The sequence below is a fragment of the Protopterus annectens genome, chromosome 1.part1 (genome assembly GCF_019279795.1).
Source record: "Protopterus annectens isolate FY-2018-M chromosome 1.part1, PAN1.0, whole genome shotgun sequence".
In the NCBI taxonomy this organism is placed as follows: Eukaryota; Metazoa; Chordata; order Ceratodontiformes; family Protopteridae; genus Protopterus; species Protopterus annectens.
This window is the reverse complement of record NC_056726.1, coordinates 1,264,554,247-1,264,570,821: the sequence shown is the minus strand read 5'-3', so window position 1 is coordinate 1,264,570,821 and position 16,575 is coordinate 1,264,554,247. Positions and strand designations below refer to the sequence as shown.

Here is a 16,575-nt window from a genome sequence, read left to right as displayed (position 1 = left end):
GAAATGTGTGACAATGTGGAACATTGAGGAACTTTGAGGAACCTGGACTTTTAAATGATTGGGATATACTTAAAACGAAGGCTATACAATGATCCCCTTTCACTTACTATATAGGGTTTGGAACAGGAAAAAAATTGTATTATGAAAAATAAGAAAGTGCTCCTCTTTCTGACCCTCTGCTATGATTTTTTAAGGGTCAGTACTATGATTTTTAATGCTTAGAGGTTGAGAAGTATAGGTCCAGGTTGTGGCTGAAAAGGGTCTGTCCACTCACCTGGTTATCAAAATGTAATAAATAATGTCTGAAAAGGGTTCTCGGCCACTGTATTTGGCTAATTCCCTTCCTCCCTAAAAAATAGATTTTTGTGTCAAGTGGTTATTATCTAGTTGCCAAACATAAATTAATATACAAAACAGTAGCACTAAAAGCAGTTATTCATATCTGGTATTCATTTAGAATAGAGTAGCTGGAGCTCCCAGAAAACTGCTCGATTGACTAAGTTAACAAACTGGTCAGTAAGCTGATTTTTTTATTATTATTATTCACTGTGGTGATAATGGATGGCTAGTGACAGCTTCAGAAGTTTCTTCCCTTCTTTTGGTCATACTCTACTTTGCTCACTGCTAGATTTGTTCCAGCACTGATTCCAACTCCCCAACACACATAAGCAAGTCAGAGTCATTGTCTGTTTGATTTTACTGAAAGGAAGGAGGGTAGAGCTAGACATGTGCAAATGTCTGAATTATTCTGGGCATTAAATGATTAATTCTAATTGGTACATTATGTTTTAAAGTGGTATGGAGTGCATGTAATTTCTATCCATCCCAATATGGTTCTAAGCCATCGTCTACAATTGCTTTGGCTACTCTACTTAACATACTTTCAGAATTTTCTCAGCTGCTGAAACATGCCTGCTATGTTAGATACTGATGATGACCTTTTGAAGCCTACATTTCCTGTAAAAGTGGTTTATTTTAATTAATAACACATTTCATCCAGCAACAGTTTACAAAATGTTTAAAGAATTTCAGCATTAACCTCAGTATGAGGAAGAAGAAACAAAATAAATAAAAGTGGGCACTTTGCTTTTCAAATGAAAGACCATTTTATTTAATTTTATTTTATTCTAGTCATTGAAAATTAGATTAAATAATTTTGAAACAGAAAATAATTGTGTCTCCTACAGGAACTCTTATGACTCTCTGGATGAGTTGAGAAAAAAAAATACTACAGTTGTTGAAAGAGATTGAGTTTACAGCAGCGAATGCTTCAGACATGACTGTATGTGGAATAAGTGAATGCATACAAAGAAGGTTATTATAAGAAAAAATATTAAATTTTACAATGAAATGCAACCCAATTCAAGTGTAACTTGGACAATTGGATGGGAAACAGGAAATCTATCCCTGACTTGGCACCTATGTCTCAAATGTACACAAGCAGCCTGTAAATGATTAGTCTCCCTGTTCCCTGCTTATAAACGTTTAATTTCTCAAATCCCTGTTGCACTTATCAAGGGTATCAAAAGTTGTCAGAGATGTGGGATCCATGGCTAGGCTTAAAAAGGCCCTTGTGGTCATTCGCCTAGTAAATACCTATGAACCTAAATGCACCTTTAGCAGTGAAATCAGCAAATAGATTATGCAAGGTTTGCAAATCAGAGAGTTTGCAAAAGCACATTGCTAATCCATGTTATATATGCATTGGTACAGAGCATACATCTTAATGTAAGTGAGCAAGAAAATGCCATATATATTTTAAAGGTAAACTACCAAGGATCTGTCAAAGGAGGAAAATTAAATCTTTCAGGGCAGGGACGGAGTTGGCATAATGGCGAAGGATTTACTTTGCAAACACAAGATATGGGGTTTGATTCTCACCTCTGGTTATTGGCTAGCAACTGTACAGATTTTTTGCAGAATGTCCAGATTTTTGCATCGCATTGTTGGTCCATTTTTCATAAAATTGTAGTTTTCTGGCAAATTAGTGGCAAATTATTAAAGATTGAAGTTAAAAAATAATGACAGACATTTGAGTTTCAAACTTCATAGGATTCAGAAAATTCATGCTAATGCAAAACTTGTTATTCCATCACCTTTCTAAGTCTGTAAGAGCAATATTTAAAAATTGTCCCTATTTCCCTATTTTTGGGCATTTGTTCCACTTGTATTTATGGCTTTGTCTAAAGTTCTTGCTTTAAGAGGTTGAGAGGAATGTTGGCTAGTCTTGTAACAGTCTGTAGAGTATTCACCTATCAATCTATGAACCTTTCCATAAAACATTTGTTAAAAGAGTTAAAATAATGTTAAGTTTTGGTTATTCTCAAAGTATACTTCTAAGGAGTAAAGTACAGAGAGTAAAACATGCTTTTCCTTTGCTTGGTGCTCAGAGCTTGAATCATTAAAATTTTGAACACCTTCCTGGGAGAAGTAAAGATAGAAGACAAACTTATGAGGTCTGAGGTTAGTACTGCAAGGAAGATAACTATTACAAATAAAGTAATACTTGCATACATAAGTGACATACATTTACACTCATTTGCACTTTAAAACTTTACTAGCCACCATATAAAATAAATACTAGCTGGTGTGATATATTTCATCAAGGAACAAAAGAAAATACCACCTTTGGTAATAGTTAAAGGTACTGGCCCAAGCCAACGCAGCAAGAGTCAGCTGAAAAAGCATTAAACTGAGGAAAATGTAAGCACATGCATGCTGAAAGTGAATTTCTTTAGGAGTACTTATTTAATACAAAACAAATTTTAAAGAAGAAATGCTGAGGTTACTAGTGAATCAACTTTTAAGGGTGTTTTATTGATGACATAGTTACCCAGCATGGCAGACTTCCCAATAAGTACTGTAGTGTAGTTCTTGGTATTGTGTTTTAAGCCATGGCTTTGGCACCAAGAGTTTATCTGTATTAGACCTTCCTGAAGAGTGTTCTTATCTTGGGGGAATTCAATGACTGCTTCCAATTTGCAATTATCTGCAGACTTGGTTAGCCATAGGGCTATGATGTTAGCTTTGAACTGAGAAGTAGATAACAGAGAGGAGTGGGCCTATCACAGCCATGGGGGTACTCCACTGGTGACCAGCCTCTTTGTGGATGTGGCTTCATCAGTTCTAATCTTCTGGGTCCTAGCAGTAAACCAGCTAGCTATCCACTGTGCTACAAAGGAGATTATACCTGGTTCTGTAAGTTTATTGACAATGCCCAAGTGGGGTATTCTTTCAGATCTAGGAAGGTAGTATGCACAGTTTTCCCCTCAACCATTGCCTTGGTGACCTTTTCAAAGAGGTCCACCAGATTCAGTAATCATGACCTTCCTTTGACAAAGTAAAACTGGGATGGATCCAGTGTCTGGAGGTCTCCTATTTCCTTGTTGATAATTTCCATGATAATTCTTTCCATGGCTTTGTAAATAAGACTAATCTCACTAATGGATCTGTAGTTTCTAGGATCTGTTGAACGATCTCCCTTATGAAGGGGGATGACCATCGCAGTCCTCCATTCACATGGCACAAAACCTGTTTTAAGACTATAGTTAAATAATGACTCCAGGGGTTCTGATAAGTGTAGTTTAGACTATACAGGATGCATTCTAAGATGTTATAGGGGCCCATTATGGCCGTATTATTGGCTTTAGTGAGTGCAGCCACTCACTTCTCTGTCTCAGGGGATAATAAAAGTGGAACTTGATGGCTGAGGGTTAGAATGTCTGCAGTGTGCAGACACTATACTCTGCAACTATTTTCTTGTGTAAAGATTTTCTTCTTGGTTTTTACCAAATATATTATTATTAGTGTCCTCAAATGTACTTCTGGTTGCTTGTTTATTAATTGCTTATAATTGCCAGAGTTATAGCTGGAAATGGTCCTTAGACCCCTTCATTTACCTGGCTGTTAAAAGTTAGTTAATTAATTAATTAATTAATTAATTAATTAATTAATTAATATAAACAATTAAACAAATGTCAGTGCTTTCAATATTACTGCCATTATGTCTCTTTGAACCCGATTCAAATGTATTTCATCAGGAAACATTTAAAAGTGTTCCATGTCTGTAAGTGTTAAAGAAAAAATAATTTTGCCACTTTACCAAATATTGCTTAAGTTCTACATGGAGAAATAACTTGGTTTCAGACTGCTCTGCATAAGATATAATAAAACCCAAAATGCAACAGAAGACTATTAGTTTGATAAATTATAAAAGACATAAAAATGATGACAACAAACTTGAGAAAGCTATTAATATGTCAGACCAGAAACAACTGAGTTAACTGGGACTGTCGGTACCAGAAATTCCAATACATTAAAAGGATAAATAGTTCAAGCTATACTCCTGTCTCTCAGCATGATTTAATATGGAATGTCAGCATCCCCTAACTCAGATGTGATGATATCATATGTACTATTTGTGCTGATTTATTAAATCACCTGCTAGAACAAGTAACATATTGCTTCCATCTTGATCTGAATTTTACCAGTGTTTACATCTTAGTTCATATCTTAACTTCTCTTCACATCTCTGCTAAACTAAAGACCATCCTGCCTTATTTATCATAGAATTTCTCACATGATGCCACCTGAAACAAGGAACTTATCTCAAAAGGGGTACTTATGCCAGGACTTGAAAACAGTGTCCCACTTGTGGCTACAGGATCTTAACAGATTTTAAACTCTGCTAAAGACTGTCTTTAGCTTTATAAATAATTCACCCAACTTTCAATGCCATTGCACCTCCATCACCAAAGCAAAAGTTTTGTCATGCAGGCTATCATCCTGATTATCTTCCTTTGTACTGACATATAAAATTCTTAAACTTTATACTCCACTAGATTCCTTCCTTAAAAATTAAGGTTTGACTCGATTTCTTCAGTCATAATATTTTCCCACCTCACGCTAGTCACCTGAATGTTTCACAAAAGCATTACCCTAGTGGGGGGCCTAAACTATTATTTCTGACCACTCTTCACAAATTCCAACACTCCTCTTGTCAATCAGCTTCATAAATCATTTGTATGCAACTAGCAGGATGAATATTTTCTGCATCAACTGAAATCCTCTTCTAGGGTAGGTCTGTTTATCTACAGAAATATGCACTACTCTGTTCTAAAGTTGGGACGGGAGGGTGGCCTAATGATTAAGGTGTTTGCCTTACAAACACAAGGTGCAGACTTTGAGTCTCACAAGGGATAACTGACTAGGCTTAAAATGGCTCGCAAGGACAGTTAGCTTAGTACTAACCTATGAACCTATAAATTGTCATTGTATTTTGATTAGACTATTCCGTTTACTACCTTTACAATATACCTTTTACGTAAGTTACTGCTTTCATTTTTGTAAAAAGGTCATGGCTGAAAATGTGCCCTTAGGACAAGTCTATCTAGGTTAAACTAAAAAAATGCACATAATAGTTGAATTGAACACATTTCTGTTTTCAAAAAAGGGAATGCAAATAGACAGTCTGTTCTATGGGAGTGTGATGCAAAATAACAGAGATGCATCGGGTAGAACTCTGAAAAATAATAATTTTTTTTCATCTTTTAGTGCTCCAGTTAAGAATGCAGAATCGTCGAACTCAGGAGCAGCGTGCAGAGAATGCGATCATGCCTGGTAAGTGACATCTTTCAATACTAGCCAAGCTATACTACTAAAAAGTAACTGCCCAATACAAATGTATACATTTCGCTAAACATACTACACACAGTATTCTGTGTATATACTACATTACTGCTACACAGGCATGATTTTTCACGTCCATTAGCTACTGTCCAACATATCCCATCCGAAGACCAACTGACAAGTATGCAGCAAGAGGACTGTACTGGGATAAAATACAAATACTAAACTTACAATTCTTAAAGGGCAATTGTACAATGTCAGGGACGGATTCAGTCTTTTACACTACTAAGATGCCTGATGTACACTGGCCACCAGCTGCAAAACTAAGTATATCTAGTTTCTGCTGCTACTGAGAGCTTCCAAATACATCTTTTCACATTATGAAGAAGACTGAGAAAATAGTTGCTCAGTTTTACTTGCAGGTGTTGGATCTGCTTATGCTTGGCTAACCATTTATTTAATACACCAAAGCTGCACTATTATGATGCATTATATTCTTGTCTGCCCTATTAAGTGCATTTAACATTCTACCTCCCTTCCATTCCTGCCTTTTCTTTTACCTTTTTTTTTTTTTTTTTTTTTTTTTACTTACCTCATGCCTTTCTTAATGTCTTTATGGATTCCTTGTCACCCACCCAGCCCAGTAGTTCATTCCTTTGCTCCACAACCTTCTCTTTAAAAAAATAATTTTTAAGGTCCAGGAAATAGTTATTCTCTACAATCTTCGACCTGTGTTTCCCTTGTCCTTCTGTCCTTCCTGTTCAGGACGACCCCCTTACAGCTCCCTGACAACATTGTGTACACCAGTATCATGTTCCACCTGCCTCTCTTCCGATCGCAGGTGACAACAGCTGTATTTTATTTTATTTATTTTATTTTTATTTTATTTTACATTTGTGACGGGCTAGTAGTCCATGGATATAATTTTCAGTGGAGAGGCGGAAAAGGAGAAAAAGATAAAACAAAAAATAAAAAAATTAAATTATTACAATAATTTAAATTGTTTCAGATAAGTACACACAATGATGTTTAACAAGTATTGGTCAAGTAATAATAAGACATAAAGACTATCAGAACTATCCAGACACAGAGAGATCTTTAGATTTTTTATAGAACTTGATATCCTAGAGAAAGGTTGCAATTTAGATTTCTGGGGATATAATAGAAGAATTTCTCTAGAATTTGGTCATATTTTCGACCCTGTCCCTTGGATCTTTCTAGTAGTTTTCCTTTGGATTACTCCCAACTTTCTGATGCCATTTCCTTATATGGCCACCAAAACTGCATTCAGTACTCAAAGTATTGTCTGATAAAGGTCTTTTAAAGTAGAGACATTTCCCCTTTGCTTCTGAAGTTGATCCTCCTGATAATCAACCCAAGTATTGTGTTTGCTGCTGTCACTGCTCTCACACTCTGTTCTTGGATGTTCAAATGATTCCACAATGTTTCTAAAATAGGAATGAGCATGTTGGCAGGTTTGATTCAGAATGTGAAATGGATGGAGAAATAGCTGCATTGTTAACACTCCATCTACCTCAAAGATCTGTAAGTCAGGTGTCAGCTTGTTTTAAAATGCCCTATATTTTATTTGGAATGTGATGCAGCCATTAAGCTTCAACCCATACATCTAAACATTCACAGCTGTGCCTTATTATATCATGAGTCTACCATGATTAGTTACTGAGTCTGATTTAACCGGTAAAAACCTGGGATATGCAACTTAGCCAGATGTTTAATACTGCGTAAGTCCTGGTTAGTTGCATGCTCAGACCATATTCTTCCAACAATGTGGTTGCAGGGTCTTAAGTCAGTGAACAGAAACAGTAAATGAATTTTTGAATTTTTATACTTTAGTAACATGGCTCGCATTCCATTTCATTATAAACTCCAAAATCTTTGAAACTCCAGTCTGAGTTCCTTACTGTGCAAATACTGTGTAGTACACATCAGAAATGCCATGTTGTACACATGTGAAATGCAGTGTAGTACATATGAGAAATACTGTGCAGTATACATGAAAAATGCTGTGTAGTTCACATGAGAAATGCTGTGTAGTTCACATGAGAAATGCCATGTAGTTCACATGAGAAATACTGTGTAGTAGACATGAGAAATGCAGTGTAGTATACATGAGAAATGCCATGTAGTGCACATGAGAAATACTGTGTAGTACATATGGGAAATACTGTGTAGTTGTTGTGTCTTTTGGCTTTTCCCAGTTAGGGGTCACCACAGTGGAACTCCGGTCCGCTAATGATTGGCAGTAGATTTTTATGTGCCGAGTTGCCAGCTCTGACGCACAACCTTCAAAGAAGGTACGTCCATTCATGCATGTCTCCACACAGAAGACGGTCTAGCTGAGAATCGAACAGGACAACGTCTTACATGAGAAATGCTGTACACACGAGAAATGCTGTGTGGTTCACATGAGAAATGCCATGTAGTTAATATGAGAAATACTGTTTAGTAGACATGAGAAATGCTGTGTAGTTCACAGGAGAAATGCCATGTAGTAAATGCCATGTAGTACACATGAGAAATGCCATGTAATACACATGAGAAATACAGTGTAGTACACATGAGAAATACTGTGTCATACACATAAAAAATGCTGTACACATGAGAAATGCTGGGTAGTACAAATGAGAAATGCTGTGTAGCACACATGAGAAATGCTGTACACAATGCCATGTAGTACACATGAGAATTGCATTTTATATAAGGAAAACCATAAGAAAGCTGAAGAGTATGATTTATGAACACCTGAATGAAATTAAAAATAAAGACATTAAAAAAATGCTTTAGACAAACACAGTTTAACCTGTACTTCATCAAAATGTTTTGTTTTGTTTTTTTATTGAAAATGGTAGAACAAGACCCTAGGGTTGGACCTGGGAAACTAAAATATAATATAGAGAGCTATTTTGGCAATTGGTTTTAGAGGTGAATAAATTCCCAGGGTTAAATGAAAATATTTATTTAGCCCCAGTGTTGAAGTAAGGGCAGCTAAGCTCAAATACCCATTTTATTTGTATTTTTATTTTAATTTTATAACATTTTAAAATTTGGTTTTAAGGTTTATGTAAACCATTTGGGGTTTTAAATGGTCTATGTGTGGTTTATTCTTGTATAAAGGAATTATGTCTAAGCATATTTTTAGCCACTGGATAGCAGCAAAGTCTTTTATATAAACAATATATTTTGTACTCCACTAGTCCATTATCTCATTATATATGTAGGTTTTTTAATTTTAAGGGAATGTTAATTATAGGAACATATGAGTATTTAATTTAAGATATTTTTAAAAAATCTTATTTGTAGATATTTGACTGTCAAGTTTTTAAGGATATGTGTGTTTTTATATTAATTTTTAATTTTGTAATACATTGAATAATTGGTAGTTTATTAATTAATAAAGATGGTTTTAATGATGGTGGAAGGATATAAATGCAAAGATACTTAAGGGTGAATTGTTATCTGATGAAGTCCTGTTTTTTCTTGGAGGAAAATGTGGTGAAACTGTTGAGCATTTATATTTGAATAAATAGTGTTGTCTGATCCACTGAGCATTGGCGTATATAATTATTTATTTATGACCTCTCTGGTGCTTTCATCATTTGGGTTACTAGTTTTATTAAAGGCACTTTTTCCTCCAGTTGTGTTTTGTACACATGCAAAATGCCACATAGTATACATGAGAAATGCCATGTAGTATACATGAGAAATGCCAAGTAGTACACATGAGAAATGCCATGTAGTACACATGAAAAATACTGTGTAGTACACATGGGAAATACTGTGTAATACGCATAAGAAATACTGCACACATGAAAAATGCTGTGTGGTACATATGACAAATACTGTGTAGTACACATGAAGAATGCTGTACACATGAGAAATGCCGTGTAGTACATATGAGAAATGCCATGTACACATGAGAAATACTGTGCAGTACATATGAGAAATGCCATGTAGTACACATAAGAGATGCTGCATATTACACATGAGAAATGCCATGTAGTACACGTGAAAAGAACGTGTCATGTCACATGATGTTTCAAAATGTCAGTTGTACCCATTAAGGACATAACAATTAATGCATCATTACATATTAGCACAGTTATGCAATTAAAGAGACCATACATTAAAGAAATTATAGCTAAGATAAATAAGAAATGTGTATAACCTTGTATGGTGTATAACTATATATAATAAAAACCTGATAATCCTAGCGATAACACTATATATCCATATATATATATATATATATATATATATATATATATATATATAAAATATACATAAATATACAATACCAATGCATCCAGCTTATATCGATACATACATTAAAAATTTTATGTGAAATATAAAATGCTAATATATATATATATATATATATATATATATATATATATATATATATAAATAAATAATCAGACAATCTAAAATACAATGTATAAAATATATAAAAAATGTATTGTAACATATTAAAAATCTAAAAATTCAAGAGAATCAATGTTTCAAAGGTCGATCTTTTAAAAAAGGTTTAAGTGACACCATTTGATTCAACCCTGGGAGCTTGTCTGCATTAAATCTAATAATCCATCTCTGCTCAGCAGCTTCTGTGTCATTAGATAAATTACCCCACCTTAATTTCTCAGACAATATTTGTAAAACTAGAAATTTAAAAATATGTTCAGGTCCTGTATTCATGTTGTGCATAGCAATCGCACTATTCTCCTTACAGTTCCTAATATCCCTATAATGTTCCAGGATCCTGTCCTTCAGGCATCTATTGGTCTTACCTATGTAGAAGCTGTAGCATACTACACAGTAGGCGAAGTAGACCACGTTTGATGTGGAACAATCAGTGTAGAGATTACTGCTATGACTGAATTTGTTCGAGGGATGTGTAAAAGTCCTGCCATTGTGTATGTGTTTACATGCTCCACAATTTGTACACATGTATGTGCCCAATCTATCTGATCTACTGACAGTATCGGTTGCGGCATTACTATAACATAATTAATTTCTCAATGTTCTATTGTTCCTAAAAGTGAAACTTGGCTTAGTACCAATTATACTCTGTAGGTTATCAATCGTGGATAGAATACCCCAATTTTTTGGTTACTACATCACATACTACACTTAAGTTGCTTGCAAAAGTGAGTGGCATCCTAAGTGTGTTGTCTGTGTCTGTATGTATATGCCTTACCTCATCACGATCATTGATTTGCCCGCTTGCTCGAGTTGTAGTGTGCGTATCATAATAGGGTCTACATCTACTCGCCCTATTGCTCCAACCATCTAGAATGCACCTATCTATACTTCTAGCATCATAGCCCCTGTTTAAAAACTCAGATTTAAGTTGTTCCAGGGCTATCTGTAGCTCATCTTCATCATTAAACAGTCTCATAATCCTGTATACTTGGCCTTTGATGATGTTGACCTAGGTATGGTTCGGGTGCATACTGGTGTTATGTAGGAACATGTTTTTTCTAACATGTTTCCTAAACAAACCAGTTCTAATCTGGTTTAATTCATCTTTTCTTACTTTGACGTCAATAAAGTGCCTCACTATCGAGTCTCCTATGACTAGTGGGTTGGGCATTCTGTTTTGCCTTAGGAGCTTTGGTTGAGTGCCACACTGTTTAGGAGAGTTATGTGTCTCATAATTAGTGTTGTGTTGTGGTGGTTGAGTGCATTTCTGCCTTGGAGGTCTCTGCTGTTTGGGTAGTTTTATTGAGAGCCTCTGCAAAGGTGGGTGTGTGCTTTGTGTTTTTATGTGAAGGCAGTGCTGATGTATGTTCTGGAGGGCTGCATGTTCCATGTGGTGTGGTGCAAGTGTTGACCTTCTCCTCTTGACCAGCTATTCTGGTCTTGACTGGAGAGTGCTTGGCTTCCAATTTGGATATATAAGTGCATCTCTCGTAAGTCTGTGTGTTGGGAAGTAAGAGGAGAGGGTTGTCGGTGTACATGAGGCAGTTGCTAAATTGCCTCAGGACTCCCAAGTTCACCAGATTAATAGGAGAAAGCACAGGGAACTGACCTTTAGACATGCCTGGAGAGGTGGCCATTAATAATAAGTACTGGAGCTGTTTCCTTGTAGAACATTTAGTGCTGGTAGCACTTTTGTGTGCTTCAATAATTGCTACAACAAGTCTGGTAAAAGTGCTAGACTAAAAAGCTAGTAAAAGTGCAGGAGAGGAGAGAACGAGCAGATCTAAGAGAAAATTTGAAGAGCAGACTTTGGCACTGCTCAGAAGCTTACAAACAGTCCTGGATACAGCAAATCTGTATCTGAACTAAACTAGTTACAGGAAAGGCAGGAAACAAGGCAAATGTGGGCTTTGAAACCAGAAAGTTGAAAGAGATGGAAAAACTGTCCAAACAGCCAATAAACTACAATTTCTGAGCCAAAAACCAATCCTCTTGTGGTAGATAGGCTACCTACTACTTACCACACCCACTGATAAACTAGAAGGCTTCCCTCCAAAACAGAAAGGCTTGGGGGGCTCAGAAGCTTACATACAGTCCTGCATACAGCAAATCTGTATCTGGACTAGACTAGTTACAGGAAAGGCAGGAAAGTGCAAATGTGGGCTTTTAGACCAGAAAGTTGAAAGAGATGGAAAAACTGCCCACATGGCCAATAAACTACAATTTCTGGACAGAAACCACTCCTCTTGTTGTAGATAGGCTACCTAGTGCTTACTACTCCCACTGACAAGTTAGAAGGCATCCCTCCGACACAAAAAGGATTGGGGGGCTCAGAAGCTTACAAACAGTCCTGGATACAGCAAATCTGTATCTGGACTAGACAAGTTACAGGAAAAATGGAAAACAAGTGTAAATGTGGGCTCTTAAACCAGAAAGTTGAAAGAGATGAAAAAACTGCCCAATCAGCCAATAAACTAGAATTTCTGGGCCGGAAACGACTCCTCGTGTGGTAGATAGGTTAATATGGTACAATTGTGCCCCTGCCTCCTGCCTAGAAGTTCTACCATGTAGTTAACATCACTGACCTTCCTTACCACCTTGTAGGGTCGATTCCAAGCTGCCTGCAACTTGTTGTGATTGACAGAAATGAGAACCATTACCTGCTGCCCTACAGCATATTCTCTAGCTTAGGCAGAGCACCTCTCTGGTCTTGTTCAAGAGGAATCTTGACCAATGGATGGGAGATTTGATATAATATACCCCAGATTACTTCAACATCAGCTGCTTGACAGAGGCACAGCAAAAAAAATGATAGGCATAGTTTTATTCAAAATCCAAAGGTGTATGCAAAGCCATTATAAGGCTGGGCTAGGCTTATAAATGCCCTTGGGCAGATAGCCTAGTATGAACCTATGAACCTATGAACCTAAGCATTCCCGTCATACCAGACTGTTTTCTGCTGTTGAGCTTCTGCCAGGTTCTCCTAGGCCAAGCCCATGAGTTCCCTGAGCTTTGTCCTGAGGTTTAGGATATACACCACAACAGACTCTTTGCGGGATTCACACTCACCCTCCCACTCATCTCGAATCAAATCCAGACGTCCCCTCACCCTATACCCATATAGCAACTCAGTGGGTAAAAAATATGTGGATTCCTGGGGCACCTCTCTGTAAGCAAAGAGGTGGGGAAAATATTTGCCGCACTCCCTCTTAAACTGGTCTGCAAATGCCCATAGCATGAACTTGAGTGTAGAGTTTAACCTTTCAACAAGACCATTAGTCTGAGGATGGTACGGGGTGGTCTTTAGGTGCTTCACCCCACAGTACTTCCACAGACAAGCTGGCAGGTTTGACATGAAATTGACACCTCTGTCAGTCAGTATTTCTTTTGGGAAACCTACCTTGCTGAAAAGTATTTGCCACCTTTTCTACCTCAATGGAGGACAAAGCCACTGCCTCAGTGTATCTGGTAGCATAATCTACTACCACTAGGATATACTTTTCCCTGTGGAACTTGGGGTACACAGAGGCCCCACAATATCCATAGCTACCCTCTGAAATGGCTCTTCAATCACAGGCAAAGGCATCAGAGGAGTTTTCACCTTGTCCCCTTCCTTGCCTACCTTTTGGCACTGCTCATAGGTCCTGCAGTACCCTGTTATATCTCTGGAAATCCCAGGCCAATAAAAGTTCTGCATAATATGTCTCTTTGTATGTTTTATGCCCATATGACCTGCAAAGGGAATATTATGGGCTATGGCTAGAAGTGCCAGATAATAGGCTCTGGGCACTACCAACTGCTGTATTCTCTCACTCTCTAGCCTTCCCTCAGGGGTCCACTCTTGATACAGTAACCCTTTGTCCCAGTATACAGATTCCCCCTTCCCTTGAGAATCAGGGCTACCTCCCTCAGGCCTTGTAATGTAGGGTCTGAGAGCTAAGCCTGTCTCAACTCTCTCTTTGTAACCCTTCCCAGCTTCCCTTCCACAGAAAATCTGGTATCCTCTTACAGCGATGCCTCATTGTCTGCCTGGGTACTACTACTACTCACCATTGTCCTTGCAGTCACTCTATCCAAGGGAACATCAGTACCCACAAGCAGCTGTGTCTCACCTTCAGTCTCACTGCTACAGAGCAGCTCCCTCCCTGAAGTAACCACCTCACCAGTCCTGGCTGCCAGTGTCCGGTCTGTCTGTGTCTCCCCCAGGCTACCAGACCCACATGCTTGTTGCTAGGCCTGACTGCATGTAACTGCATGAATGCATGGTACTGCATTATCAAAGTCATTCCCTATCAGGACATCTGCAGGGATATTCTCAAACACCCCTACTTGCTGCCTTCCTTTTCCATCCTCCCAATCAAAGTGAGCCCTAGCCAAAGGTATTTGGAATGGGATCCCTCCTAAAGCTTTGACTGGAGAAGACTGCCCAAGCAAGTAGTGCTCCTCTGTAACCATTGCAGGCTTCACAATGGTTAGGTCAGATGCTGTGTCTCTCTTAGCTATGGCCTCTTTCCCATTCACTAAGATATGATATAACCTCTAGTGGTAGTTTGGTACCCTTGTTGTCTAAAGACAATTTACTATTGGAATTTTGTCTTTCTTACTTACTGGCTCTCCCACTATTTGTTCCCACCTTGTCACCATGGACATCTATATGCTACATGCATATAAAACATGTTTGCATTTAAACTGGTTGCATTTAAAACATTTAACTCTTGGTCCTGGATGTGTATCTGGACAAGTGGCTTATTGTAGAAAACAGTTCTTTACAACATTATAATTCAAACATTCAGTATCAGATAGTTTGGAAAGAACAGTTATAGCTTTACCATGGCATAAGGGGGTCAGGAACTGTACCCAGAGCCCTTGATCAACATTATACTGTTTACATACCCTCTCAAACATATGAATGAAACTATCAAAATTATCCATTTCTGTAAATTGTGAAATAAATTTACTGACCTGTGTTGCTTCTGGAGTTCAGTTACTACCTTCCCTATTGCCTCCATGACTGGCAATAAGTTAGCATCTGTTTTTCATGTTGCCTCTGCCTCTCATTCTCCTCAGCCTGAAGACATCACAGTTTCTCATTTTCCTCGGCCTCAAGATGTCTCAGTCTTTCTGCTGCTTTTATTTCCAAATGCTTGGCCTCTAGCTCAAGTCTCTTTAACTCCAGATGGATTTTTAAGTTCTCTGTGGAAAGGTTAAGCCGTCCATTTTCTGAGCGTTGTACATCTCCAAGGCCAGTCTGATTTATTTTTTTATGTATTTATTACATTTTGTTGACCTGGAATGTCTGACTGGCCAGAGGCCTGTTTTCAGTGGAGGCCTGGGGAGAAAAGCTCCACAGAAAATACAGTACAAGTAGATTTTAGATACACATGTTATCACAAATTAGAATGCACTTTTACAATATCAAAACAAACATCACAAAAATAGTTGAAACATAGGTGCCCAGTAGGAAGGTAGCCATTGCTTCATCAGACAGTTCATTCAAACAGCAACATCACTTAAATACTTTAATTCATTACTAGAACAACCAATCCTACCACTCAAAATTAATTCAACACTCAGCAATCAGTTAATTACGTTTTGCCCTTAGTTAATTGCTGAAGTCGGAAAAATTCTGTTTAAAAACCACAAACATAAAATATAAAGACAAGGACGTGGATAAATATAAATAAAATAGATGAAAAGTCAATGAATACATATACTCATGTTTCCCATTTAGTAATTACTTATGTGCATAAATAAACATAAAAATATATATAAAATTATAAGCAGTACACACTCAACAGCTTAATGAAAACATATATTCTGCCTAATAAATGCACATGTTGCCCACCTAGTAAATACATATGCTTTAATACATACATCTCAACAAATACTTGTCTTTAATGATATATATGCTAAAAACAGCTCAAGAAATACTGTCATATTGACCCAAAGCCCTGCATGTGTTTATGTGATCTTCTCTTATTAAAATGGTGTTATTATTTTTTATTTTATTTTGACCTTCTAGATTTTAGAACTGGCTTCAATGGAACACTATCGTTCAAACCCAAACCTCTGTGTGCTCCTAAATGCAAAATCCATTTTACTTCCATATTTTCAGTAGTATCGACTGCCCCCCATCCCTGTTGCTGACATTCTGGATGTGTAAAACGTGGAACAGAAATATATGGTCATCCTCCTTATCCAATGTATGCTTAGCCAAAGCACTATACAGTTGCCCTTTTCTAGTGCAGTAAAGGTGATCCCTTATCCGTTCCCTAAGGTTACAGTTTTGCCAACATAGAAATGGAAACATGTTGTGCAGTGAGCTACATACACTACATTCTTAGTATTGCAATCAGCAGAATTCCTTAACTCCCATAGATGCCCTGTTTCAGGGTGCTTAAAAAACCTTGATTCATCTATATAAATGCACTCTGTACATTTTCCACATCTAAGGGTACCACTCACTGTGTTATCCATCAGAGCAGATATCCTTGGATAGCAAAGCTG

At 37.3% G+C, this 16,575-nt stretch overlaps 1 protein-coding gene across 1 annotated transcript in view; it reads left to right on the top strand.

Annotated features, from left to right (window-relative positions):
- The window catches only part of LOC122816112 (myocardin-like), a 573,216-nt gene that overhangs the window by 268,143 nt on the left and 288,498 nt on the right, over positions 1-16,575 (top strand). The window contains exon 2 of the mRNA XM_044088880.1: positions 5,554-5,619. Coding sequence (XP_043944815.1) covers positions 5,554-5,619 — 66 coding nt within the window. The remainder of the gene's footprint in view (positions 1-5,553; positions 5,620-16,575) is intronic.